At 32.8% G+C, this 25,208-nt stretch overlaps 3 protein-coding genes and 1 pseudogene across 3 annotated transcripts; 2 read left to right on the forward strand and 2 right to left on the reverse strand.

Moving 5' to 3' along the window:
* The first annotated feature begins 4,651 nt into the window (after positions 1 to 4,651).
* LOC7470445 (early nodulin-93) lies at positions 4,652 to 5,707 on the forward strand. The gene is made up of 4 exons (XM_002305521.4): positions 4,652 to 4,964; positions 5,084 to 5,145; positions 5,272 to 5,347; positions 5,437 to 5,707. Exons 1-4 carry the CDS (start codon positions 4,871 to 4,873, stop codon positions 5,532 to 5,534), a joined length of 330 nt encoding a protein of 109 aa, XP_002305557.1. The 5' UTR covers positions 4,652 to 4,870; the 3' UTR covers positions 5,535 to 5,707.
* A 1,293-nt stretch (positions 5,708 to 7,000) lies between these two features.
* LOC18097950 (protein ADP-ribosyltransferase PARP3-like) lies at positions 7,001 to 9,743 on the forward strand (annotated as a pseudogene).
* A 975-nt stretch (positions 9,744 to 10,718) lies between these two features.
* Positions 10,719 to 12,563, reverse strand: LOC7470447 (beta-1,6-galactosyltransferase GALT29A). Its single transcript, XM_002306192.4, has one exon. The coding sequence runs from the start codon at positions 12,157 to 12,159 to the stop codon at positions 10,987 to 10,989; it is 1,173 nt and encodes a 390-aa protein (XP_002306228.1). The 5' UTR covers positions 12,160 to 12,563; the 3' UTR covers positions 10,719 to 10,986.
* A 9,264-nt stretch (positions 12,564 to 21,827) lies between these two features.
* On the reverse strand, positions 21,828 to 22,907 carry LOC7466820 (zinc finger A20 and AN1 domain-containing stress-associated protein 3). Its single transcript, XM_002306193.4, has 2 exons — positions 22,718 to 22,907; positions 21,828 to 22,560 (listed from the first exon to the last, which is right to left on the reverse strand). Exon 2 carries the CDS (start codon positions 22,522 to 22,524, stop codon positions 22,024 to 22,026), a length of 501 nt encoding a protein of 166 aa, XP_002306229.4. The 5' UTR covers positions 22,525 to 22,560; positions 22,718 to 22,907; the 3' UTR covers positions 21,828 to 22,023.
* Positions 22,908 to 25,208: the final 2,301 nt, after the last annotated feature.

Below are 25,208 nucleotides of genomic sequence, written 5' to 3' on the forward strand. Positions count from 1 at the left end.
CTAAAAATAAAACTGGAAAAATTAAGAGTCAAGTGTAGATCAAGAAATTTAATCTTGCAAGACATGACTTTTACCCGGTTGTATTTGATAAATTTATTTATTAAAATAATTTTTTATTCAATTAAACGATAAAGAAATAGACACACACTTTAAACTAATTGAATAAAATAAAAGGGAAAAATATAATGTAAGGGTGCACAAATTATAAATATTGTCTTAAGAACATTTTTTTTAATTTTCAAAAATATAGTTTATCTATACAAAAGATTAAAAAAAATTATAGATAAATCAGAAAAATCTCTTCAAAAATTAAATGCACAACCAAAAAACTTTTTATCATTTAAAAGAGGCTCTCTAAACAAAATAAAAGAGAGAACATATATTAATCTAAATATCAATAAAAAAATTTTAAAAATCATCAATTAAAAAAAATGAAGAGGCGAGGCGCTACTGGGCCTGGCCTATTTTGTTAGGGCCCACATGTGGGCCTGCCCTAGCAAGCCCGCATGACTTGGCCCTTATTTTCTTTTTGCTACTATAAGGTGGACGACATGTCATCCACCCCAATTTATTTTGAAAAAAAAAAACATAGACAACGCATCTTCTACTTTCGCCCATATTCTAACCACTATAGCAGTCGAAAAATCAAGGCTTAAGTATTTTTTATCCAAAAATCCTTTTTTCAACCCATTTTGACTCGCAACACCTATAAAACACCTTATAACCCGTGATAAATTTACCCTTGGCTTAAAAAAATAAAAAATAAATGTCCCAAAAATCAAAATCAATCCAAAATCAAAAATCAACCCAAGCTCAAATATGTTTTTCACGAACTTTAAAGGTAAAAAAACACCTAATATGAACTCCCCTCATCAAATGGAACCATTTAACACAAATTTTATTCGTTTTGGTGGCTTAGATTGGTGTCAACGACATGTTTCTCTCTCTACCACTATAATTTGACAACCTCTCTCTCTCTCTTCTCTCAACTAGATTAACAAAAATGAACTTTTGTATCAAAATTGTATTTGAAAAATACTAAGGTGCCAAAATTATATAATCTACATGATATTTTAAGTTTGAGAAGCAAAGTGTATCTTTTGCAAAACTTGTGGCATGTCACTCATGTTTTGTGCCTTTTTCATTTTGGTTCCTCATATTTCAATCCCACCATCTCATAAGAAATCAAAATCAATATCAATTGGTCTTCAATTATAACTAAATCGTTAAGAAAAAAAGTTTGAGCACCAAATTAAAAAAATAAAAAATTTGCACGGTCTATCCACAATAATGTGCGAGAGGATGAACAGTGAAATATTGCACAAGAAAAAAACACGTCTTTTAGTTTTATACTTAATTAATGAGTTGTGATGTCCATGGACTAAATGTTGCTCCTAGGACATAAATTAGCTTTTAAAATGTTTTTTTGGAATACTCTTAGATTAGATTAGATTTTTTTTATCTGCGCTATGTCGTGGGGCTGATTATTTTTTTTCTAACATGAAAAAGATATTCAAATGGTGATAACCTGAGTGAACGAGGGTTAATTTGACAAACTCGCGATCCGGGATAACCTGAAATGAAGGAAAGGAAAAAAATAGAAAGCTCATGGCTCAATAGTCTAATGTCAAGGGATGAAATAAAAAAAAATCAAAGTTAAATTGAGCTGATCTTTAAAACCAGCAACTCTAGTTATAAGACCGAGATGACCATACAAAAGATTAAAAAAAATCTTGAACAAAATTCTTAAACATCAAAAAATTAAAAAGAAATAAATAGTAATCAAAACAATAAGGACCAAATCTATTATAAAAACTAATGAAAGAAAATAATGAGGGACTTAATCAAAAAAATAAAATAATAAAAGATAGAAAAAAAACAATTAAAAGAATGAGAATCAAAATTGGATAAGAAAAACAAATAAAATAAAATGCTAAGGGATAAAATTGAAAGAAAAAACAAATTAAGAAAAGGATAAAAAAAAAGCAACTAAAAATAAGGACTAAATTTGAAAAAAAAATATTGAGGGATAAAATTGAAAGATAGAAAAAAACCAAGAAAATAATAATAAAAACAACAATCAAGAGAATGAGTACCATACATATATCAAATGGAAATGGATGAAGTTTGAAAAAAAATATAAAAAAGAAAATTCAAAACAAAGAACCAATTGAAAGCCGATCATGATTGAATTTTTTCTTCATTATCTTTTTAATAAAAATAATATCATTTTTACTTTTTAGTCAAATAAAAAATAAAGTGATTAGTTAGGACAAAATCATGTCAAAATCCATTGATTATTTTTTGCCATTAATTTTTTTTTATCAAAATAATATCATATTTACTTCCTGTAAAATAAAAATTCCGATTGACCCTAGTAACCCCGATCATTCAACCCAACCTGTGACCCGAGACATGATGGAGATCGACTCCTAGACCGAGTTTTAAAAACATGATAAAAAAAAATAAGCATCAAATATGATATGAAAATTCAATGAAATTAAACAATGAAGGATGAAATTGCCAAAAAAATTAATCAAAAAGAGAACTCAAAATAAAAGGATTTGCAATCATAAAAATAAGGATTGAATTCAATAAAAAAAAAAAGAAATTAAAATCAAATGATTGAGGATTAAAATGAAAAATAAAATCCAATCAGAAAAATGATTAAAAGCAAAATAAATAGGAATAAAAAGAATGAGGATCGAATTTGATTAAAAAAAACATAAAAAATAAATGTCAATAGATGGAATTGAAAAAAAAATCAAATTCAATACAATTAAAAGATAGAGGATCACCTTGCAATTTTGCAATGCCAAACACCTTTTGAGATGGAGGAGAAAGAAAAAATGAGGAAAGAGAAAAATTATCACCAAAACTATGTCGTGTCATGGAGACAGACACGCGTCATCCCACCGTGTAGAGGGTGGCACGATGCTTCAAAAGCCTCCTTTGAAAGTGAACAGCGGCCATTGGGAGACGCCGGACGCACCACCCAAAAGGTGCGGGCGCCTCCCACCTGTTGATGTTTGCTCTGCACGCGCCAGCCACTTTTTTTATTTATCAAAAAACCATAATGTCCTTGACCATGTGCAATAATTGAAAAAAAAACGAGGTTAAAAAATCAAAAAAACCCCTTAACCTTTAGCCGAAAAGGTTGACCCTAAAAGTTATACGATAATTATATTATACAAAAAAAAAATTACAAAAAAAAAACCTTCAATAAGAAGCTATGTTTTTTTTTTTTGGTATAAACATAATTATACTATGCAATAAAGTGTGAAAATAATATTTTATCCCTGAGTTTGTGTTCAATCTTTTATTTCTTGTAGTACAAAATTATCATTTTACTGTAGATTATAGTATTCACAGTCCACCCACAGTAAAACAAACCGAGGGGTTTTAGCTTTATGTACAGTGTATAATTAATTTGTGTTTCAGAAACTTAACTCTCCCTCTCTCTCTCTCTCTCTAGCCTCTAATTACATTTAAGATTCACATCAATGTTACTGCTGCCTCACCTTAGATCCATGGACGCTGTCATCACTCTTGTAGATAACTCCTCTATTTTCATTCTTCCATAAAAAAAACTGAAATCTTAATTATTAAGAAATCACGAAGAGATGATTATAAACCACTAATCAACTTGAAACTATTTTCAGTTCTTGAATATTTCATACGGCTAAAATCCGATTTATGAATCTTATTTTAACTTATTACAATCATGATGAACAAATCACGTGTATTTTCGAGATTCATCTGAACTTTACTGGAATATCTAAGCTCAAGACTCAAAAAAAATTAAAAAATCATATGGACTTCAGAATTAAAAGAAAAAAAAACTGCTTAATTACTCAAAACAGCATCTCATCCTTCAATGGTTTTTCTGAAGCTCAAACACGTTCAAGTCATTGGCGTAAAGCCTATCATTTCCGCACGCATCGATATTACAATCTTGGCCCTGAATTATTGGTGGTTTGGCTAACAGTTGAAAGAGCGGTGAAAAGGCAGCAATGAATGGCCACCCACTCAAGCAAAAACCATGAACTAAAAGAGAAACCCATCAAAGACAAGCACAGTACGAAAGTAACGTGATGCCAGTCTCCCAGTGTCTCAGCACTTGGGAGTTGGGACACGTACGTGTGCATCCAAGGCCAAACCCATGGTTTTTGGACACTCAAACCAGTGGCTTTCTTTACCTGCTATGTTGAAAAGAAAGAACATCATGTGTTGTTCCTCTCTCTCTCTCTCTCTCTCTCTCCCCCGAGCTGGATAAGGCCAATCTTGTAACAGAAGACAAAGAAACGCAGATCCCATTACTCGAATATTTTATACGTCCTCTATATTCTTGGAAATGAACATATTTTATCCCATCCATCACACATTATACAGTTGATCCTTCGTTCAAATTTATGGGCAAAATAGGTCCTCTTTCTATGATTTTAAAAGGAAAAACTTTTAAGGTGGAGATTAATGGACTAATATCATTCAACAGATAAGGGGTCTAATTGAAAGATGTTTTTGTTTGAAGATTCAATTGAGGATTGGAAGACAAGTTTGGAGACAAATTTCTCCTCCACCCTTCTCTTTTCATAAATCAATGCACATTGGGATGAGCAGCAACCGACCATGAACAGAAACCAAAGTAAAAACAAGTGACTATGATGTTAGGATTCAAATGAAACCATCAAATCCCACCCCTGAACACCAGGGGCTCTCTCTCTATCCAACCACCCCAAGATCCGTATAAATATGCAACCAAATCCTGCTAATCTCTCCAAGCAAAACAAACCTCCCCATATTTCCTCTAGGAGCAATCAACTTCTTCCATTAATTAGCCAGCGTTGGTCTTATTCACTTGCCTCTTAAAATGTCTAAGAAAGTTGTTGCTGAGTCTCCTCTTCAGAGAAATAGCTTAGCTTCACTTGACCAAAAGCTGGCCATGGCAAAGCGCTGCTCTCATGGTACCTATAACCTGCCCCGTTTTTCCTTTAGTTTACTTGTTAATGGCTTCTAATTGTATATCAGCTCTCATTTTCGTTTCCAAATTTGCAAAACTAATTTGTTTATGATGGATCAACAGAAGGAGTGGTTGCAGGAGCAAAGGCAGCTGTACTTGCTACCATTGCCACTGCCATTCCAACTGTAAGCCTGTCTTCCTGTAACTATCATGCATGCATCCTTTATTCACCTCATTAATCACAAAAATATTTAAAGAAAAACAAGAGAATTCTTTGATTGATTCTGAACTGTATCATGTTTAACATGTAGATGGCTAGTGCAAGGATGCTGCCATGGGCAAGGGCCAATCTGAATCACACAGCTCAAGCTCTCATAATTTCAACTGGTAATTAATTACTTTCCTGATTAAACAAACATTATCCGCATTATAATTGTTGTTTTCTTCTTTAATTAATGAAATACATTTCCTTGCAGTTGCTGGAGCAGCATATTTTATAGTTGCAGACAAGACTGTTCTTGCTACAGCAAGAAAGAACTCCTTCAAGAGTCCCAGCTCTAACATTGAGGCGTGATGACCTAATTATCCAGACCTTGTTTGTAGTTCATCAAGTAAATTTGTAAACCATCAGCTATATGTATGCATGGATAAAGATGGAGTTTACATTTTTAGTCTATGAAAGCATTTATTTTCTTGTAAAATTATAACTACATTGATTGGAGCCTGTGATCCATCTTATTATCTCCAGCAATGGATGTATCAACCTTAAATCTGTCCAATTACACTATAAGAACAACAAAATTGTTCATTTTCTACCAAATATAGCAAAAAGAAAAGAAAGAAAAGAAAGCTGAACAGCTGGAAAGGCCTTATTGATGGGCCTGGTTTCTTTTTTTGAATATAACCTTGCCGCTATATGCTTCGGGTGTTGGTACAGGGAGGTAAGAAGCTGCCAAATTGCTAAAGAGAATTGAACCATACCCCAATGGGCTCATGCATGAGAAACCTGATGAAACTCCATAGCATTAGCGTAACAGTTTTTTACAACCACCTGACAACGGCTCAAGCTGTAGAAGGAACCCAATTGGACAAGTGACCAGTTATTACTCCCCTTGATACACATGCATTCTTAGTAGGAATGATCATGAGTATCAATGAGGTTTGTATTAGAGGTATCAATGTCCGTGTCTAGTTTAGGAGGTAGTGTCATTATAAAAACATGAAGTATAACAATGGTATGTAATAAAGGTTTATATAATTTGTCTGCCGATGCATGGATATCGTGGTCTGGTGTTGAAACTTGGAAGCGGTTTTGAGTTGTGTATAGAAAGAATCCAAAAGAAAGATGAAGGTTAGTTTTAATTTGTTCTTAGTTTACCTCAAATTAATTGGAATCAATCCCTGGCTTGCATGCATGTTTTCTTTGGGTAAATTACTTTGCTAATATTTTCAATGTCTCAAGTTTAGTCTATTGTACGTATTGAAATATAAGCCTGAGTCATTTTTTCCGTGTAGCGGCAAAAGAATAGAAAAGATGAAAGACCACACCAGTTTTTCCGGATGGGAAAAATATTAGATAGAGCCTGTTACATGACTTTTCTATCTGCTTGTGTAAAGACAGGCATGAGGAGGAGGAGAGATTGTATGATTCCTCCCGAAAGACACACTTGTCCGTGGAAGTTCAAGAGAGAGAACGTGGTGGTTCCACTAAGCTTGCCGATACAATGTGAGTTCAGAAATTTGTTTAGGCTTACAAACTATATCCGCAGACAGATAAATAGGGGATATTCCTGCTCTCAAACAAATCCAGAACATTTGGTTTTCATCGGCTTTGACAAGTTAACACGAGTTGTTGCTTCTCCTGTCATTAAACTAACATATCTTGTCTGTTTGCTAGTTTTTGTCATAAGTTTTGCTGATATATCATTGCGCACTCGAAAACGTGATTTACACAAAAATATTTGGGATCATCTGCTTCTAAAACTGCCTTCTTTTTTTCCCTAATAGAGGCGGGCATGCCTGTAGTGAGGGAAGAATGGTTGCTTGACAGCATTGAGAAACAAGAACCACGTACAGCCAATGGAAGCAGATGATGTTTCTGATCTTTTTGTGGAGGGAAAAGGAATTCCATGGGACAAACAAGATCCCGAGGCTCCCAAGTCAATTTCAGCAGAAGTAAAGGGCTTTTTGTCTCGAACTTCTAACAATTACTCCTAGGAAATAAATCTTCTCCTAATCAGCGAATTATGTCTGTGCATTGCAGCTCAAACTATATATATGGCAAGAGAGGAGTCTACAAAGACACTAAATTGCAGGAACGTGGTGGGCGGATACTTGAGAAAGATGGGATAGTGTACAGCTGAGACTTCTCACTTTGTGATCTGGGTCGAGGACTGCATGAGTAATACGAAAGAAGTCTTGATCTTAATTTTCTACAACTATATGAGCTTATATTTCATGGTAACTTGGTGTAGATATTGTATCATGCAATTGATCACGGTACTGGAGAGCAACTTGCATTTGTACTACAAGAAAGGGAAAGTAGGCAATGATCCAAATGCAGAGGAGAGGCTTGAAGAAAGGGAAATGCTATTAAAGAGTTTGGCAGTCTCTTTGAGGAACTCACTGGAAATGAGTTCGAGCCATGGGAAAGAGAAAAGAAGTTTAAGAAAAAGCGACTCAGTTTCTACCCAATAGACATGGTACAAAATGCCTCTACTTTGCTATTTCTCAATATATATATATATATATATATATAGGTGATTTTATGCTTGATGGGGAATTTTGTTTCATATAGGATGATGGGGTCGATGCGAGACATGGAGGGCTCAGACTTAGGCAGCTAGGAGTTGCAGCCGTGCACCGCAGACTTGAACCCAAAATTGCTTATTTTATGAAAATCTTGTGCAGTCGGGAGATATACAGGCATGATCCTTATACAGATAATTCCCTTTCTACATGCTTTCTCCATAATTTTTTTTATCAGAGGAGCTTGTTACTGTTTGGCAGGTATGCCATGATGGAGAAGGGTTGTGACTCTCCTGATTTGCCAATGGGGATGCTTTCAAATTTTCACATGGAAAGATGTAAGGATTTTCCTTTTGCTTCGTCCTTTTACTTTTCCTTTACATGTGAATAACAAAATAATCTCATCAGGCGAGGACGTCCTGCTTTGGTTTGTAGAAGCGGGGAAATCAACTAAAGAAACAGGACAGAAGGCAGAGGCTGTGTGGTCAGATTAATTATAGCTAAAGATGGTTTACTCTTTTGCATTCGACTAGGCCTTTCATTTTCAGGGACTATCAGGATCTTGCAGATCATGTAAAGCCAACATAGGTTTCCTATCACTTCTAGAGTCCCTCTTACTGACACTAATGCATGATTCTGATTGAATATTCCAGGGTGCAGCTGCATTTGAGACTGTTCGAGACATAAATGTGGCCCCACGCCTTATAGGAGACATGTCCGGCTCAGCCCTCGATGATCCATTGTCGGATAGATACATGAATTGGGCTGCTCAGTGTCTGCACTAGAAAAAGATTCTGATGACTACAAGATTGTGAAGTAATTAGAAAAGACTTATGAACCAGTCAGAGTTGGAGACATTGTGAGATTACACATCTTACCATTGCTTGATGACATCAATTGTGATGAAAACTCTTAAACAATTTTGCCATGTTTTATTTGTTAATGCAGGACTATGGAGTATCAGTTGAGAATATTTTTCCTGTTGAACCAAGTGCCTGTCCTCCTTTGGTTGAGATAAAGAAGTTGCCAAACAAAGTAGTGCTATGGTGTGGTAAGATTTCAGTCCTAATTAACAGTTATATCTTGTTCTCGCTTAGATTATTACCGGGTTTGTTTACCCTTTTTCTTTTAGGCACTCGAAGCTCAAACATGTTAAGGCATTTGCAAAAAGGGTTTCTGCCGTCAGTCTGTTCTCTTCCAGTCCCCGGTTATATGGTAATATTGATAGTTTATAATTTCAGCGCGTCAATATTCTGATCTTGCGCCTGAGAGTCTTTTTCTGGCTCACAGGCGATTTTTGTTCTGATGCTGCTGCAGAAGCTGGTAGGTATGGTTTTACTGCAGTAGATAGGCCAGAAGGATTTTTAGCTCTAGCTGTTGCTTCTCTTGGGGATCAGGTCATTAAAGTTGAAAGTCCACTGGAGGTATGTTAAAGTTATCTCTGTGCTTGAATGGCAAACTTGTTTCGACTTTCCTGAAACCTAGAAAATCTATTTCTTTTTAACGAGACAGGATACAAAGTCATGTTAGAGAGAAAGACAACAGATGAATCTGAACATTTTCTATGGAAGGATGACATCAAAGTTCCTTGTGGTCGCTTGATTCCATCAGTGCATAAAGACAGCCCCCTTGAATACAATGAATACGCTATCTATGATCCGAAACAGGTAAATGATGCACCGAGATTAAAGTTTCTCAACCACAATTTTTTCATCTAGTATTTTTACTTTTATGGCTCGTTTGAGTTTCAGACGAGCATAAGGTTCTTGATGGACACTGCAGAGCCTTGAATGAAGGAAGAGGCAAGGGAGCGGCTAGGCGAGAGGAAAGAAGGGTCCTGTACAGATCTTTTTGTCTTTGTTGCCGCCTTTTGCCATCTTTTTGCACAGGCCCTTTACGCTAAAACCCAAAACTTACAATATGGGAGTCGATGGTGATGGATTTTGTGTTGGTATATAATCATCATAACTTGTGTTTGAACTTCTGTAGCTTTTCTTGTACTGGCATAAGGCACAATCACTTTATGGAGGTGAAATATATCTTGCTACAGGGAGCCATTCTCTTCTCTGAAAATAATTGGTTTCATCATGAAAAATCTATAAGGAGAGAGAGAGAGAGACCTTTTGCTGTGTTCACAAGAATGGGGTGCCTACTGAATCCAAGAAAACTACATAAACTGGCATGTTGCAGGAATTTCGATGCGGCAAATTATGCTCAAAAACTGAAGTGAGAAATGAGAACGCTAATGAACTTTTTGGTCTAGTTCATTTTTAAGGAGTCAAGCCAGGACCATTCATTTAGGCTTGGTCTATTTATTGCTATTTCAAAAACCTCCCATCCCAGGAGATGTATAAATTATAAAAGGCTATCTGGTCTAAGCTCATACTTCATTCATGAACAATGAAATACTGTCGTGCAGCGCATCACTCCATCACTAGTCGGTTGGGTTTTGAAGAGGACGAGAAGTTAAAAACAGCAAAAACATTCACAACAAGAAACCGAGCTAAAGAGGCATTGGTTTCGCACTGCCCAAACTGCTAAAATCCAAGTCACAGCCATGTACTGGACATATTATCCAAGTCACAGCCATGTACTGTCAAATTACATGATTAACATCTCCAAATGAGCATGCCTGCCAGAATATAATTCGTAGGAGTTAATGAACTTCATCAAGGTGTGCAATAACAGAGAACCTGAACCCTGTCCCTATCTTTATGAATAGGAGCACTTAAGCAGTGATACCTAATTTGTCATCACTTCTGAAGGTTCCAATCAACTTTACGAGCTTAGCTTGACAAGGGATGTGCATAATTGACACAAAACCTTAAGATTCTTAACCTGCATGTGGCTTTTGAAAGTGACGAAACTATTCATATGGAAAACCTTCCTCCAGATTTCCCTCACGACGTTAGATGTTAGTAAAACACAAGGGGTGATATAAGCATATCAAATCAATGAAAAACAGGCACAGATATTACAACTAAGAAGAGAGCACTTTATGCAACGAAACTTGAAGAACACAACAGGAGCATTTTCAATATTGTAAAAGCAAATGAACAACTTAAGATTCTTGAAACCATTTTCTTGGATTCCAGCTTTAAATTAGTATTGCCCTAGACTATCTTGGATAGTACAGGGTCAGCATATGCAACAGAAATCTTCAACTGCTTTCCATAACCATCTTGTGGAACGAAAAACAATTACAACAATAAAGAAATTTGAGCCTGGCAACCAATCAATTAATCCAACAAAACCAAAAGGATTCAACTGCTGAAAAATCATTGATAAATTACAGCAGCAGGAAACTTGAACTTGTCCGTAATGAAAGGTACTGCCTGTGGATTGTTCACCAAATCATGATAAAGATCATACTCCGCCTCATAATCATGTAACTTAAGCTCAGCCTTTTGATTAGTATGATAGTGATGCCTAGCCAAAGCTGATTTTCCAAACCCAAAAATACTAACTTTATCACAAATCCCCACTGCAAGCATCACAGCTTGCATACCAGAAGAATAATGAAACATAGAACCATCATGAGCAGAGCCCCATTCATCCAATGACTTCCCTGTCTCCTCCACAAACCGTTTCAAGGAATAATACTTCACAATCCTCGCACACAACAAGTCAAAGCGCGGATCAGTGACAATCAATGGCGCATCGTGAGATGAATTACAAACAGTATAGTCCAAGAAATGTGCTGGTTGACAGATATACATAACCATAGGGACGTTAGCCCCGTATGGGTGACAAAAGCAACCTTGCCTCCTTCCACAAAGATGCAAAATATTGCTATTTACAAAAGAAATATTAGTTTTCGCCCCCACATTTCTCTCATATCTCTCCGTCCTCGCATTGTTCAATCGGATTACAACCTCATGACGATCAATCAACTCTCCATACTCTTTCTGCATCAAAATCCCACTATTCCCAACTACAGCACAAGAACCATACCGCCTTTCCGAACCCACCAATCCATTATGCCTATCAATAGGACCCTTCAGAAGCCCTATCAATTCATCCATTATTTCAGGCTGATACCTCTTCTTTCGAGCCCAATCATGCAAAGCCCTCCTAAAATCTAACCAATACCTATAAAACTGAGGAGACCTAAGCATTAATGGGATACCCCTAGATGATCTTGCTCTAACATCATGATGATTAAACCTCCTCCAAGTAGCAAAAGACCTATACCTTCCTCGACTATCAAAGTTCCCTTCTAATAACTCTTCTATTTCATGCTTCGCTTGTTCTTCTCCTATATCAATAGCTGAATATTTAAGCAACGTGGAATTAAAAACTGGAACTTTTTTCTGTAGAATCAATTTGGGTTTCTCAAACTCAATGAAGCCAACCCCATCACCACGGGGGATTAGGATCCTGCAGCTGAGAGTCAGAGCAAATACAACGAGCAGTAGAATGCTAAAAAGCGGACGCACTGACCTTTTCATTGGCGCAATGAAAACAGCAGACCCGGTTTCTGGCTCCTCCTAAAAAAACCCACCAAGTATTTGCATCAGATCAATCTGGGAATCAACAAAATATAAAGATCAAGTAACATATATTAAATCTTGGATGAGTTTGTAGACAAAGACATTTTTTTTTCATGTTAGCTTAAACAAACATCTAGTATTTAAAAAATGAAGCTTGATGTTACAAGAAAGTGAAATAGGAATTGCAAATGAAGGAATGGTTTGGGAGAGGAGTGGTTTGGTTAAGAAATGGGAATTTCATGACTGGCTTGGTTGTGGAGAGAGTGAGTGAGAGGGAACTAGAAGAAGGGTGGACCTGAGATCCAGGACAAAAATGGATTTGTTGTGTGTTTTGTTGGGATGCTGAGATCAAGTGTTTTGTTGCTTTCATGATGTTCGATTATGGAGGGGGAATAATTTAGTGACTGATTTTTTTATTATATTATGAGTTAGTCCTTCCATTTTTAAAAATAATAAGTTTAAGTTAATATTAATAAAAAAATTAAAAAAATAAAGAAGGAGGAGTTTTTATCAGCATATCCATTCTCACATAATACTATTTATTGTAATAATATTTTTTCATGTCTTTAATTTTTTTTTTCAATTTTTTTTAACATTATATTTAGGGATTAAGTTTTATAATTTTTTAAATTTGTTTTTTTGTAAGATTATCCAATACTCTTGATCTAGACTACGGGTTTAACAAGTTAACTCGAGTTTTGTTTTTCATTTTTATAATTGATTTTTTTTAATTTTATTTTTTAATATTGGATTACTTGAAAATTAGACTTCATGATTTATTTCAGTCTGTATTTTATGAGGTTATCCTCATTTCATGACTCAGATCACGGGTTTGGCAAGTTAACCATGATTTACCCGAGTTTTTTTTATCCTTTTGTTCATAGATTTTTTTTTAATTTTATTTTTCAACACTGAGTTGATTAAAAATTGAGCTTCATAATTTGTTTTAATTTTTTTTTATTAGGTTAACTTGGTCTCATGACTTAGGTCGCAAGTTTGATAGATTAATTCAGGTTAACACAAGTTATTTTTTTGGATCTTTTTTTAATTGATTTTTTTTAATTTCATCCTTCAACATTGAGTTTATTAAAAATTGAGTTTTGTAATTTGTTTTGATTTGCTTTTTTTGAGGTTATCAAATTCTCATGACTTAGTATGCAGATTGACATGTTAACTCAAATTAATCAAATATATTGTCATCTCAAAATTTATTAAAAAAATCTCACCTTAAGTATTTATTTTGACTCAAACTATGTTTTTTTTGGTCATTCAGGTTATTTCTGAACCCGTCAAAATCACCAAGTCATATCAAATCAATTCTCACACTGTTTAATTTTTTTCTACTAGAAAGAACATTAGCAACGTCTAAATATTTTTTTCACATTAAAAAAAATAATCTTACTCTCATCGTAGCGCGGGCCAGTAATCTGGTCTTGATTGAAGCTTGTTGTTAATTAATTTGCAAGTGTTCAAATTACAATTTAGTCCCTGATTTTTTATTTTTATTTTATGAGTTAATCCATCTAGTTTTAACAATATTAAGTTTAAGTTAATATCTTGATCAAACTTGATTGTTAATTCTTTTGAAGTTGTGCAAATTGTGATTTGTAGATGGATTTTGGTTTTTTTGTGGTATATGAGATTGGGAAATTTGACTAAAAATGGAGAATATTTGGGGAAAAAATTAAATTGTTGTGGGAAATTAATAGGAGGATTATTTTAGAAAGAAATAAGAGTATAAGGATTCAATATTTGGTTTTAAACTAGAGGGATTAACTAATTATTTTGTAGAAGTATGCTCGTTGATGAAGTGATGAGTGTTATGCTGGGGGAGCTGAGATGACGTGGAGGTCGGATCTAAGTTTAGTTGGGATACTATAGATCTATCTAAATCCAGCTCTTATTTATACCTACAGTCCATTGATTATCCAACTTGATGTGATTTCACTCAACTACCAAAGAGAAGGTTCTATCTAATAATATATTATTTCATTAACCATAAATAATAAATTGATAATTAATAATTAATAAATATATTTTCTATGTTATCATTAAAGTAAAGTTAAAGACTCCGCTTGGAAATCAACCCGAAAAAATTTTTAAATCATTTAATAACACAATAAATATCATATATGGTTTGGCTAACTTAATCAGGTCAATTGAATTCTATTAAATTAATATTTTTTCTTGTTTAATTTAAAATCTAGCTTGAATCAGCTTTAATTCATGAATTTTTTAGATGAATCTATCAAACTAAATCAAGTTTAACAACTTCAAATATGAAAAAAAAAGTTTTAAGAAAGAATTGATTTTTAAATGCATATCAAAGATTGGAAGGTTATTAACTAAACAAAAATGGAAATGGAATCCATTAAGCTTCCACTTAATTCTAGATTTTGTGTTTTTTGATTTATCAAAAACCCCATAGATTCCTTTTCCTCTGATTTTAAATTAAAAGCTTTGTTGTATTATTATTATTATTATTATTATTAATATTAATCCTTTTATCACATGGATTCTTTTTCTTGCTTAGGTATATATCAGTGGAGTTTATTGGTGGAATAGGATACGTTGGATCTAACCATAAGATATCGATTGAATATTAAATAACTCCATTAAAGTCCAAATGGGAAGATCAAAATGTGAAAATCTGCAGATAAGGCAACATTGAATTCTTCCCTTGTGCTGAAACCAATGCTGGTTTCTGGGAATTGCTCTGGCCTCTTGCCTCTTGTTTTCCTCCTTGACTAGGCCATGACACGAGTTTTTGTTTGTTTATAGGCTCTGATGATTCTTACGAGATAGAATTTGTAAAGATTAGTGGGCATTTGCATAACATATGGTGGTGGGTTATGGAGGGCCACAGCCTGCCTTCTGCACCTAAAATTCAACGAGTCAACTTTGGAATCTACAGCAATGTTTTCCATTATGCAATTTGGTGGGAAATATATTTTATCAGTACAAAGGAGAAGAATCTATCTGGGGATAGGTTTAATTAGTCATAAGAAACAACATTAATAATTGACGCTGTAGATAGCTGCAGTTTTCTTTCTGATAATTGTATACGTGATTGATTGAAGAACAACAAGATCCATCGCAACTTAGAAAAGGGATTCCTGCTTGAATGATTCATTGCTTCGAGTGTCAGAGATTATCTGGAAATCTATACACGTAGAGAAAAAAGAAAAAAAATAATCAAAAATAAATTAACTAATATATTGATGAGAAAATCCTGCAGAATATGTTTCTTGATTCTTGAATATGGTCTGATCGCTAATTAATTAAATTTGCTATCAATCTAAGCAACGTCACGTTAACCCACAAGCCAAGTTGAATTAATTTTGCGTGTTTCTTCCGACTATTAATTTGTTCCATGAATTAAATCATAATTGACTTCGCACTTACACTCTAGTCATCTCCTTTTCTCTATCTCTCTTTTTTTTTGGGTTTCACGTTTCATCCATTTTTGTTTATTGGGTTTCACGCATATTGTCCTTCTACGGCTGATTTGCATGGTGAGGCTTGTGTCAATACCAACATTTTTTAACTTGATAAAATATCTGGCCTAAATGACATGAGCCTAGCTCGCTTCTAAATTTAATGCTATTAGATATGGCCATAAGCTTAGCCCAAATAGTCATAAGTTTGGCGAGCTGTCAAACACGGCGCTCTTGGGTCTGGTTACAAGCCAAGCCCAATAAGACACAGGTCTGACAAGCTGTCAGACCCTTTATTTTTGGGTTTGGCTGTGCACCGAGCCTAATTGGTCATGGATCTAGTGAGCTATTAAACTCATCGCTCTTAGGCTTGGTTGCACGTCAACCCAATTAGGTATGAGTCTGGTGACCTTCCTGATCCCTCGACCTTGGACTTGGATGCGTGTCAAGCCTAATTAAGCATAACGCTGGCATGCTGCAGACTTAATGCTTTTAGGCTCGGCTACATGTTAAGCCCAAGTGGACATGACTCTAACTCGTTGTCATACCTATTAATTGTGGGCTTGGCAGCGTGCTAAACACAAAAGACTAAAGGATTGGAGATCATTTTAGGCTCCATGTTGGGCTATAAGGCTCCATTCGTTTATTTTATGACTTTTAACATAAAATGTTAATGACATTGATATTTTCCCTCATTAATGCATGTGCAAAAGATATTTGCTTCTTATTAATGCATGTATAAAAGATTTATCACTCATTAATGCTATCAGGACAAAATAACTTTCCAACCCTGTCACTCAAGAAAAAAATAAGGTTCATGGGTTATAAATACTCCTTGAATCCAGATAAAAAGTTTATAATCTCTATTCTTAACAAAAATACCTTTTTAATTTCAGAACATTTATCATATCAAAACTAAGAACAAACACTTTTGTTCTTTAAGAATAAATGCACATTCTTTCATTTATTATAACTATTTTACTTAAAGGTCATTGACTTTATCACTTGAGGGTCCTCACATTCCATCAAAAGGGATTGTTTTGCAGGTTACAGATTTTTTACAACAAGCTAGAAGTTTTATAAATAATGGAGAATAAATTGTCTTGTTAGAACATGTAATTAACCTATAATCCAACTATTAAGAAACATATTCCTATGCACTTTGGATTTTAAAACATCATCAATAGGTTCCTTCTATGGGGATTCAATCAAAAAACCATCAATTATTCTTCCAATATTGTTTTTCAACATCTTTAATAACCATTAATGACATGTAATCAAGACACTCCTGGAATAAGACATGCGACAGACCTCTCTACCATAATGAACACTTTTGCCCAACCACACATCCAACATCTCATCGACCAAATGCAACTCCTTACCCAGGTTGTGTTAGCAACTTAGGGGCAAAATTAATCTTTGTCACCTTAGCAAGTCTTAGCACCCGCTGCAGCACCCTCTTTTATGCGAGTATTCTTGACACTCATCTAACCACCATAAAATAAAGGCTAGCCATTGGTCTTGTCATTCCTCACCAGATACATCAAGCTCCTCATAATCCTATAGACAAAGGAAAGGGAAGCAATCTGCATAGAACATATGCATGAAGATGTTTATACCCCTCATAAAATACGAGATTCTCTTATGTCAAGATAATTGTTACGTACTCGCATTCCCAATAACTATATTTCCACCAAGATGACTTTGGATAACTATGACGGTCTTACTGACCAAAAACACGCACAAAACATACAGAGCAGCCTACAATTGATCATCCAGGATAACAATGTCATGTGTAAGATCTTACCCACAACCTTCAGAGAGTCATTACGTGCATAGTATAATAATTTGGAGTCGGACTCTATTATAAGCTTTGGTGATTTTTGCACCAAGTTGGTGGCAGGTTTAGCATAAACAACCCAGCTAAAAGAAACTTCACAGAATTATTTAGGGTTACTAAGGCAGATGATGAATCCACAATCCACACAAACATATTTAAAGAGGTTTGATGAGGAAATGCTCAAGGTCAAGGAATTAATCGAGCCAATAGCTTTTGAGGACTTAATAAGTGGGGTAAAGGGGTGAGCTTTGTGGGAAGAATTATATGCTCTACCAAATAGAAGTTTGTCGAAAGTTAAGTAGGCCATGAAGAACCATATACAAGTAAAAGAGTTAAGTGTACAATGACACAAGTCTCCCTGTTTCTATAAAAAAGATATGCCAAAAAGATCTTTCAAGCAAGATTACTTTTTAAAAAAGAATAATAACTCTAAAAAAAATCAAAAGAGATTAGTCAAGAAACATATGATCTATTCTAAAATATATACTACTCTGTTGAATTCCACTCTTAAAAAAATATTCACTACCACCGACAATAAATAATTTGTTTAATATCATTTGTTTAATATCCCTTCATCTATGAGATCACCACCCAATACTCTAAAGTCTTTTGGATGGTGGAAAAATTAATCCAACCCTTACTGTAGCAAGTGCCAAATATGTAGACCGATCTCTAAAGTCTTTGGACGGTGTACAATGTTTGGTTTTTCTTTAATTATCTATGTATTTTGAGATTGTGAACACTTGCATGTTTTGTTTTTCATTTAGTCTTCCTATGAATATTGTCTGATTCATCTGTGGATAAAAAAGGAATGTCTATTGTCGGATTCTATGACTCGTAGGCAAGATATGTGAGCCATGAATGGGAAGCCCAATTCTTGATTTTTTTTCCTCTCGCATTTTTTTCAAAAAAAGAGAAATCTAGGATAATACGAGTTAAAAAAAAAAAGTTACTAGAAATAACACTTTAAGTGTAATTCATAGGGATGAATATTTTTGGTTTGGTTTGGTTTTTATAAAAAAAAATAACTAAACCGAATTTTTTAAATAAAAAAACCGAAACCGGTTCAAACCGACCGGTTTCGGTTTGGTTTTTTTGGACAAAAACCGGTTCAAACCAGTTTGACTCGGTTTTTTCCGGTTTGACTCGGTTTTTTCTGGTTTGGGTTTAGTTCGGTTTGATTTTTTCGGTTTCAGGCTTATAAAACCGAAACCGAACCGAACCGGTTGGTTTTTTAAAATTTTAATCGGTTTTTTTTCACGGTTTGGTTTTCTCTATTATTTTTTTTCTAGTTTTCTCGGTTTAATCGGTTTTTCAGTTTTTTTTGCTCACCTCTAGTAATTCATTAGACAAGGTAGCTTATTAAAATATTTTTTTGATTTTTTAGTTTGATTTAAAATTTAAAATAACACTTACCTTTTATAAATCAAAACAATTGATTTACTGCTTTAATTTTATTCTTACTAGAAATCCATTTAAATTTCATTAGCATTCTTTAACTTATTAGATTAATTAATAATTATGAATACGATTTTAGAATAAATGATGTTAATAAATCAATAGTTTCAATAACTAAAAATCTCGAGAGAGAAAAATGTATGATGGAGAACTTATTGAAAAATAGATAAATATCAAGAATAAAAAAGTATGAAATTTTTTTATCAAATACATCATTAGGGGAATAATTTTGTTTATAAAATATAAGAATGAAATTTGGATTCATATTTATCTATGGAGAATTAATTAAAAAATAAATAAATATCAAGAATAAAAAATAGATAAAATTATTTTTTAATCTGTATATCATTAGTGGAGTAATTTTGTTTAAAAAATTTAGATATGATATTTTATCATTACAACTAAAGATTTTTTTTAAAAAAACTGTATGTTTTAAAAAAATTTGAGTTGCACTCGATCGATATTTTTCCAAAATTTGTCCGTCAATTGAGCTGGTTTTCGAAACCTTTTTTTGAATGATATTTAGAAAAAAAAAAACTCCCAAATCTTGCAGAAGACTTGCAGTATATATGATCATCATTGCTCGAGGCACGACGCCACCGAAGAGCATGGTTATTAGGCCGTGCTTGTTTTTTTTTTTTTTGGACCATGTTTTTTATAAAATAAAAAAAATATTTTAAATTAATTATTCTAATATTTTTAAATTGTTTTAGTGTACTTATATTAAAAATAGATGATACATAGACGAAAATAAGCACACACAAAAAAAAAATCTTCCTTTTCAATATAAAAACACCCATGAATCAAATTTCAACCAACACCTCAATTCTTATGAATGTGCCTCTTTACGTTGTCGTTTTTCTTCTTCTTTTTTTTACTTTTAAAACCTAGTAGTTTTTCTTTTTCCTTTTTAGAATCTAGTAATGTATCATTTTATCCCTGTTTATAACTCCACGTATAAATACGTGGTTACATGAATGGATTTTCTTTTTTTAAATTCAATCATTAAAACCAACTTGCATCTTACTAAGATAAAAAATTAACTCTTAAGATTTAAAGTGAGAGAATTATACCTTGTTTTTTTTGATGAAAATTAATTTTATTTTGGAAAGTGTACTTTTGAAAAGTAAATTATTTTTTGATATTTAAAAGTATTATGAAAAATAAGAGGAAAATAACTTATTATTGTTTGGTTGTGTCATGAAAAATAAGCTGGAAAATAACTTATTAATATTTTTTTTAAGTTTATTAAAAGAATGAAATTCAAATCTGACAAATAAAAAAAATTAAAAGAGGATAAAATTGAAAAAAAATAATTTCATAAATTATTTCAAATACAACAAATAACAATTAAAATAATAAAAACTAAATCTGATAGATAAAATAGCAGTATATCTTGTTTCAGTTCAAAAACCATAATAAATTGGACTCATGTTTTCATCTTGCTCAGAATCTCGGCCCGTTTCAAGAATTCAGTTCAAATTCTGGCCAGAATGTTTCCTTTTCATTCTGATCGTCCCATTCTGGTCAAATAGTTTTTTTTTTTAAAAAAAAAATATATGTTTTTTTTTCTTCTCTAATTTCATCCCTCAATACTTGGTTTATTGGATATTAGACTTCATAATTTATTATGGTTTGCTTTTGTTTTTTGTTATCATAGTCACATGACTCATGTCACGGGTTTAAAGGGTTTACCCAGTTGAATCGAGTATTTTTTGTCTAAATTTTTAATTGATTTTTTTTAGAATATGTTTGGGAACGCGATGCAAACCGTGTTCCCAAAAAATTTAATTTTTTTTTGCTAAAATTTAATATGATTTGTACGTTTTGGATCGTTTTGATGTGCTAATGTCAAAAATAATTTTAAAAAAATAAAAAAAAATCATTGGCATGCATTTCGGCACAAAAAGTTATTTGAAAAGCAACCGCTACCACACTGTCAAGCACCCTCTTAGTTTCATCATTCAATATTTTTAATATTTGGTTGAATATGAATTAAGTTTTGTTATCTGTTTTAATTGTTTTTTTATGAAATTATCCTAGTCTCATGACTTGGGTCACGAGTTTCGTGAATTAACCTAAATAAATATTGATCTAGGTTGATCCAATATATTATCATCTCAACATTTAAAAAAAAATATTATTTTTTATTTTTTTTACTTGTGCTTGAAATTTAAATTGCACAATTTCAAGTTAATTTATCTATAAATTTGAATTGAAATTATATTTATTGAAGGCAACCTCAAAACAACACTCTAAAATCAAAATATACCATCCCAATTAAATAAAAAAACATCAACCAAAGTAAAAATTTGAAAAATAATTTTCAAAAACCATTTTCATAAAACACTTCAATCACTTAATTAAAAAAAACCCTGAAATCTTAAAAAGCAATATAAAATTCCTTTGTATGGGTGATATTTAATGATAAAATAAAAGGAAATAATAATTTAATGATAAAAGACAAATAATAAGATTATATGCTCAATTTACATAAACAAATACAATAAGATGATAGGATAAAAAAATAAATAAACAAATACAATAAGGCAGGCACATGGTGGACCCATCTAAAAGCATTCTTTAGATTTATTAACTAAGATCCCTGCTCTGCCAATCACGGTACGAAAAAAAAAAGTTAGGAATATTCAAGAAGTCATTATCTCTCTTTTATAAAATAAAACAATATCACTAATTATTTTACAAAAATAATAATAATTGTTTTTCTTTTATTACACTTTTTGGAAGCATCTGTCTCTTTCATAATTACTTCTTAATTATTTTAAGATTTCTCACATTCCACCTATATATTCACCTTTATTGAAGAAACACCCAGAATTATAAAATAAAAATATTGGCAAATTATTAAATAAAAATGTCGGCAAAATGAGTTATTTCTAAAAAGGAAAATGCTAAAAGTTTATCATTGAATACTTGCAATTTACACAAACCATAAAATAACAACAATACCCCGACCCCCCACCAAACCCACGACAACTACTTCCTTCTAACGCCAACACCAACGCCGGCGGAGGCCGGCAACACTGCGGGATTCATTCCTAAATTGCACGATAAGGAGAAAACCCGTTAAATTTTTTGGAGTTTCTCTCCCTTAACAACGGGATTAGCCTTAGCAATCTGTTGTTTCCCTAAACTCTTAAAATCAAATTCGCAATCATGCTGTTCCGGGTACCTATGTGTTCCACAAAACACCATACCGCACCTGCACTTGAACCCCGTCAACCCCACGCGCCTCCTACAAGTCAAGCACCTACTTGGCTGCTGCTGCTGCTTCCCAGCCGCAGGCTCTCCTGCCTTTACCTCATCTTTTTTATCATCTCCCACCACCACAACAGGAGCTTTCTGGTTGGTGTTGACTTTTAGAACATCAACGGCTGGGGATGCAAAGGAGGAAACAGAAGCAGCCGATGATGATGATGGGTTTAGCAGCTGATGATTCAAGGGCTGTGATTGATGAAGATCACGGTAACACTTGGAACAAAGATTTTCTGTTGCTTGGCTCCCATAAAAGCCGCAGTTGTTTACGCAGAGTCGTTGTTCTTGGCATCTGTGTTGTTCTTCTGCCATTATTTTTCAAGATTTCTTGATTACCTCCTTTTTAATCTAACACACAAAAAACCCAAGATTTAAAAACACAACAACAACGATGAAACTAGCCAGACTAGGCTACAAGTAATTTATAACCAATTTTTTTCTTCAAAAGCACAAAAAAGGCAGGGAAAGATGAGGAAAAATAACAAAATTATAAGGTTATTATTACCTGTTTTGGTTCTGAATTGGAGAGAACAGAAAAGGGCAGAGAAAAAAAGAGAGAGGGGTTGAAAATTATATAAAGAAATTCTGGCGTGGAAAGGGAAAGGGAATAAGAATCCCGTCTCCGAGAGGATTCTTCGTCTTCCTTTCTTATTTTTCTTTCCCTTTCTGTTTTCTTTGGAGTTAAACAAAAGGTTTATTCTTTTTATCCGCGTTAAATAATGGTTCTTTTTTTTTCTTCTAATTCTGGCCGTCAAGGTTGAAACTGTTCGAGAAGCCGTTTAAGACACGTTTACTCAGGTGTAAGTAGACAGTGGGTGTATTTCTGACAGCGTAGAAGTTTTTTTAAATTTGTTTTTTTTTTTTATATATTAAAATAATAATTTTTTATTTTTAAAAATTTATTTTTAATACTAATAATTCATAATAATCTAAAAATAATAATAATAAATTTTTAAAAAGCACGCTGCCAAACACCACCAAGAATAGTACATAGAAATTTTATTTTTATTTTTTTATAGGGAGGCGGGGCTGTTCAATTCTGACCGTTTCTATTTACGCGTTGGAAAAAGATGATGCTACAATAAACATTTCATGTATATTTTTTTTAATATAAAGTGTTTGTAGGATTAATATTGGAGGGGACCAAACCAATGGGTAGTCTAGTGGGCGTTTCATTCCAGGCATCGCATAGTTTTTTTTTTTTTTTTTGGGCAGCGATTTAGAGTTGGTGATATTTACATGTTTGTGCAGCTGATAGAGTTTGTTTTTGTTGTAAATATATTATTTGTTTAGTAATTGTAAAATTATTTTCAGTTTTGCTTGCTGAAATTAAAAAAAATTAATTCTTCTTCTTCTTCTTTCTTCTTTCTCCTTTCTCTCCCCTTCTTATTCTCTCTAGATAATATATATATATATATATAGTTAATAGGTAAATGATAAGAGTTTGGGATCAAGAGATTTACTCATCATATAATTTCAATTTCGACCCTTATGGTTGCTAATATAATTATCACTAGAGGCTTGCATAATCGTTAATTTCAGGGTCCGTGAGATTAGTCGAGATGCGCACAAGCTGGCCCGAACACCCACGTTAATAAAAAAAACACAACTATAACTATTCTCCGAGATCTATAATGATTTTCCTGATAAATCACCAGAGATATTTTTTTATTATTTTCTAGATATATTTTTTTTTATAAATCTAGATTTGATTTCAGTTTTTTTATTATATTTTCTGTCAATATTCTGGTTTTATCTAGTCGCTAATTGAGTTTTGATGTTGTATGAACAAGTGTTTGATAATTATATCTTATGATTCGAGGATATTTGACGCTCTCTAACAAGCATGGAGAGATGAGATATTTTTTGTCAATGAAATCTAATGGCGCCCGCCCCTCGCACCGCAGGCAACATGTGGGTGTGGGGGCTATACAGTCACCACCAGCGATGTTGGACATCACAGTATCCTGGGCGACATGTATTTCAAAAATTCTGCTGCTTCGACGCGGATTACTATTTTTTTTCTTTTTTTCTTTTAAGATTCTCGCGTGTTAATTTTATTATAATATTTTGTTATCTTGAATAATTTGTAAAACTGAAATATTTTAATTTTATTCCCTTTAATTTTTTAATCATTTAAACTTGTTTCTTGAATTTTTTATTATTATTTATTTTGTTTGAGATTATTTTTAAAATTAATTTTGTTTTACAGTTTTACTCCTTTAATTTTTTTCCTATCAAATTTGATACTTTTTTTTATTATTTTTTGCTTTTATAAGTTTTTAAAATTGGCTAGTAAATAAAGCTTCTTGAATTGATTTCAGAGTTTTACGAGTTTCAAGTTTTAAATATTTAATTAGGTTTAAGAGATTTGTCATAGGTTTGCCTAGTTTTTTCTTTCTTGTTTTGAACTTTTTTTTTCTTGTTTTATCCTTTATCATTTATTCAATATCTAGGTTTTTTTTTTTAAAAAAATAAAATCTTGTTTTATGTGGATTTTTTTTGTTGATCTTGAAAATGACAAGGTTATCTCGAGTATTTTTATTTATTATTCTTTGTTGGGTTTTATGGCTAATTCTTTAAATTGTTTTTTTTTTTCTGATTCAACCGTTCAATATTTGAAATAATTTTTCTAAACAATTTATAAGATTAGGATTCCTTTTCTATTTCATCATTCTTTAATTTTTTAGCTTTCAAATTTAGTTCTCGTTAATTCAATTACTATTTGTTTTGTTTGAGATAAATTTTTAAATTTATTTTTATATATTTTCTTTCTCTAGAAATTTTCACTAGTTTAAAAAATAACATGAGTTTTTTCAAGTGATTGTTGTTTGTTGGATTTACTTTTGTTAATCAATTTGAAATTGATTGGGAATTGAACTTCTGAATTCACTTTAATAAGGTTGTGAGTTTGAGATCTTTGCCCAGGTTTAAAAGATTCGTCTGAGTTTTCTTAGTTTTTTTTTCTTTTTTTTAAGCTATTGTTTTCTTTTTTT

The sequence above is a fragment of the Populus trichocarpa genome, chromosome 4 (assembly GCF_000002775.5).
Source record: "Populus trichocarpa isolate Nisqually-1 chromosome 4, P.trichocarpa_v4.1, whole genome shotgun sequence".
NCBI classification, from domain to species: domain Eukaryota; kingdom Viridiplantae; phylum Streptophyta; class Magnoliopsida; order Malpighiales; family Salicaceae; genus Populus; species Populus trichocarpa.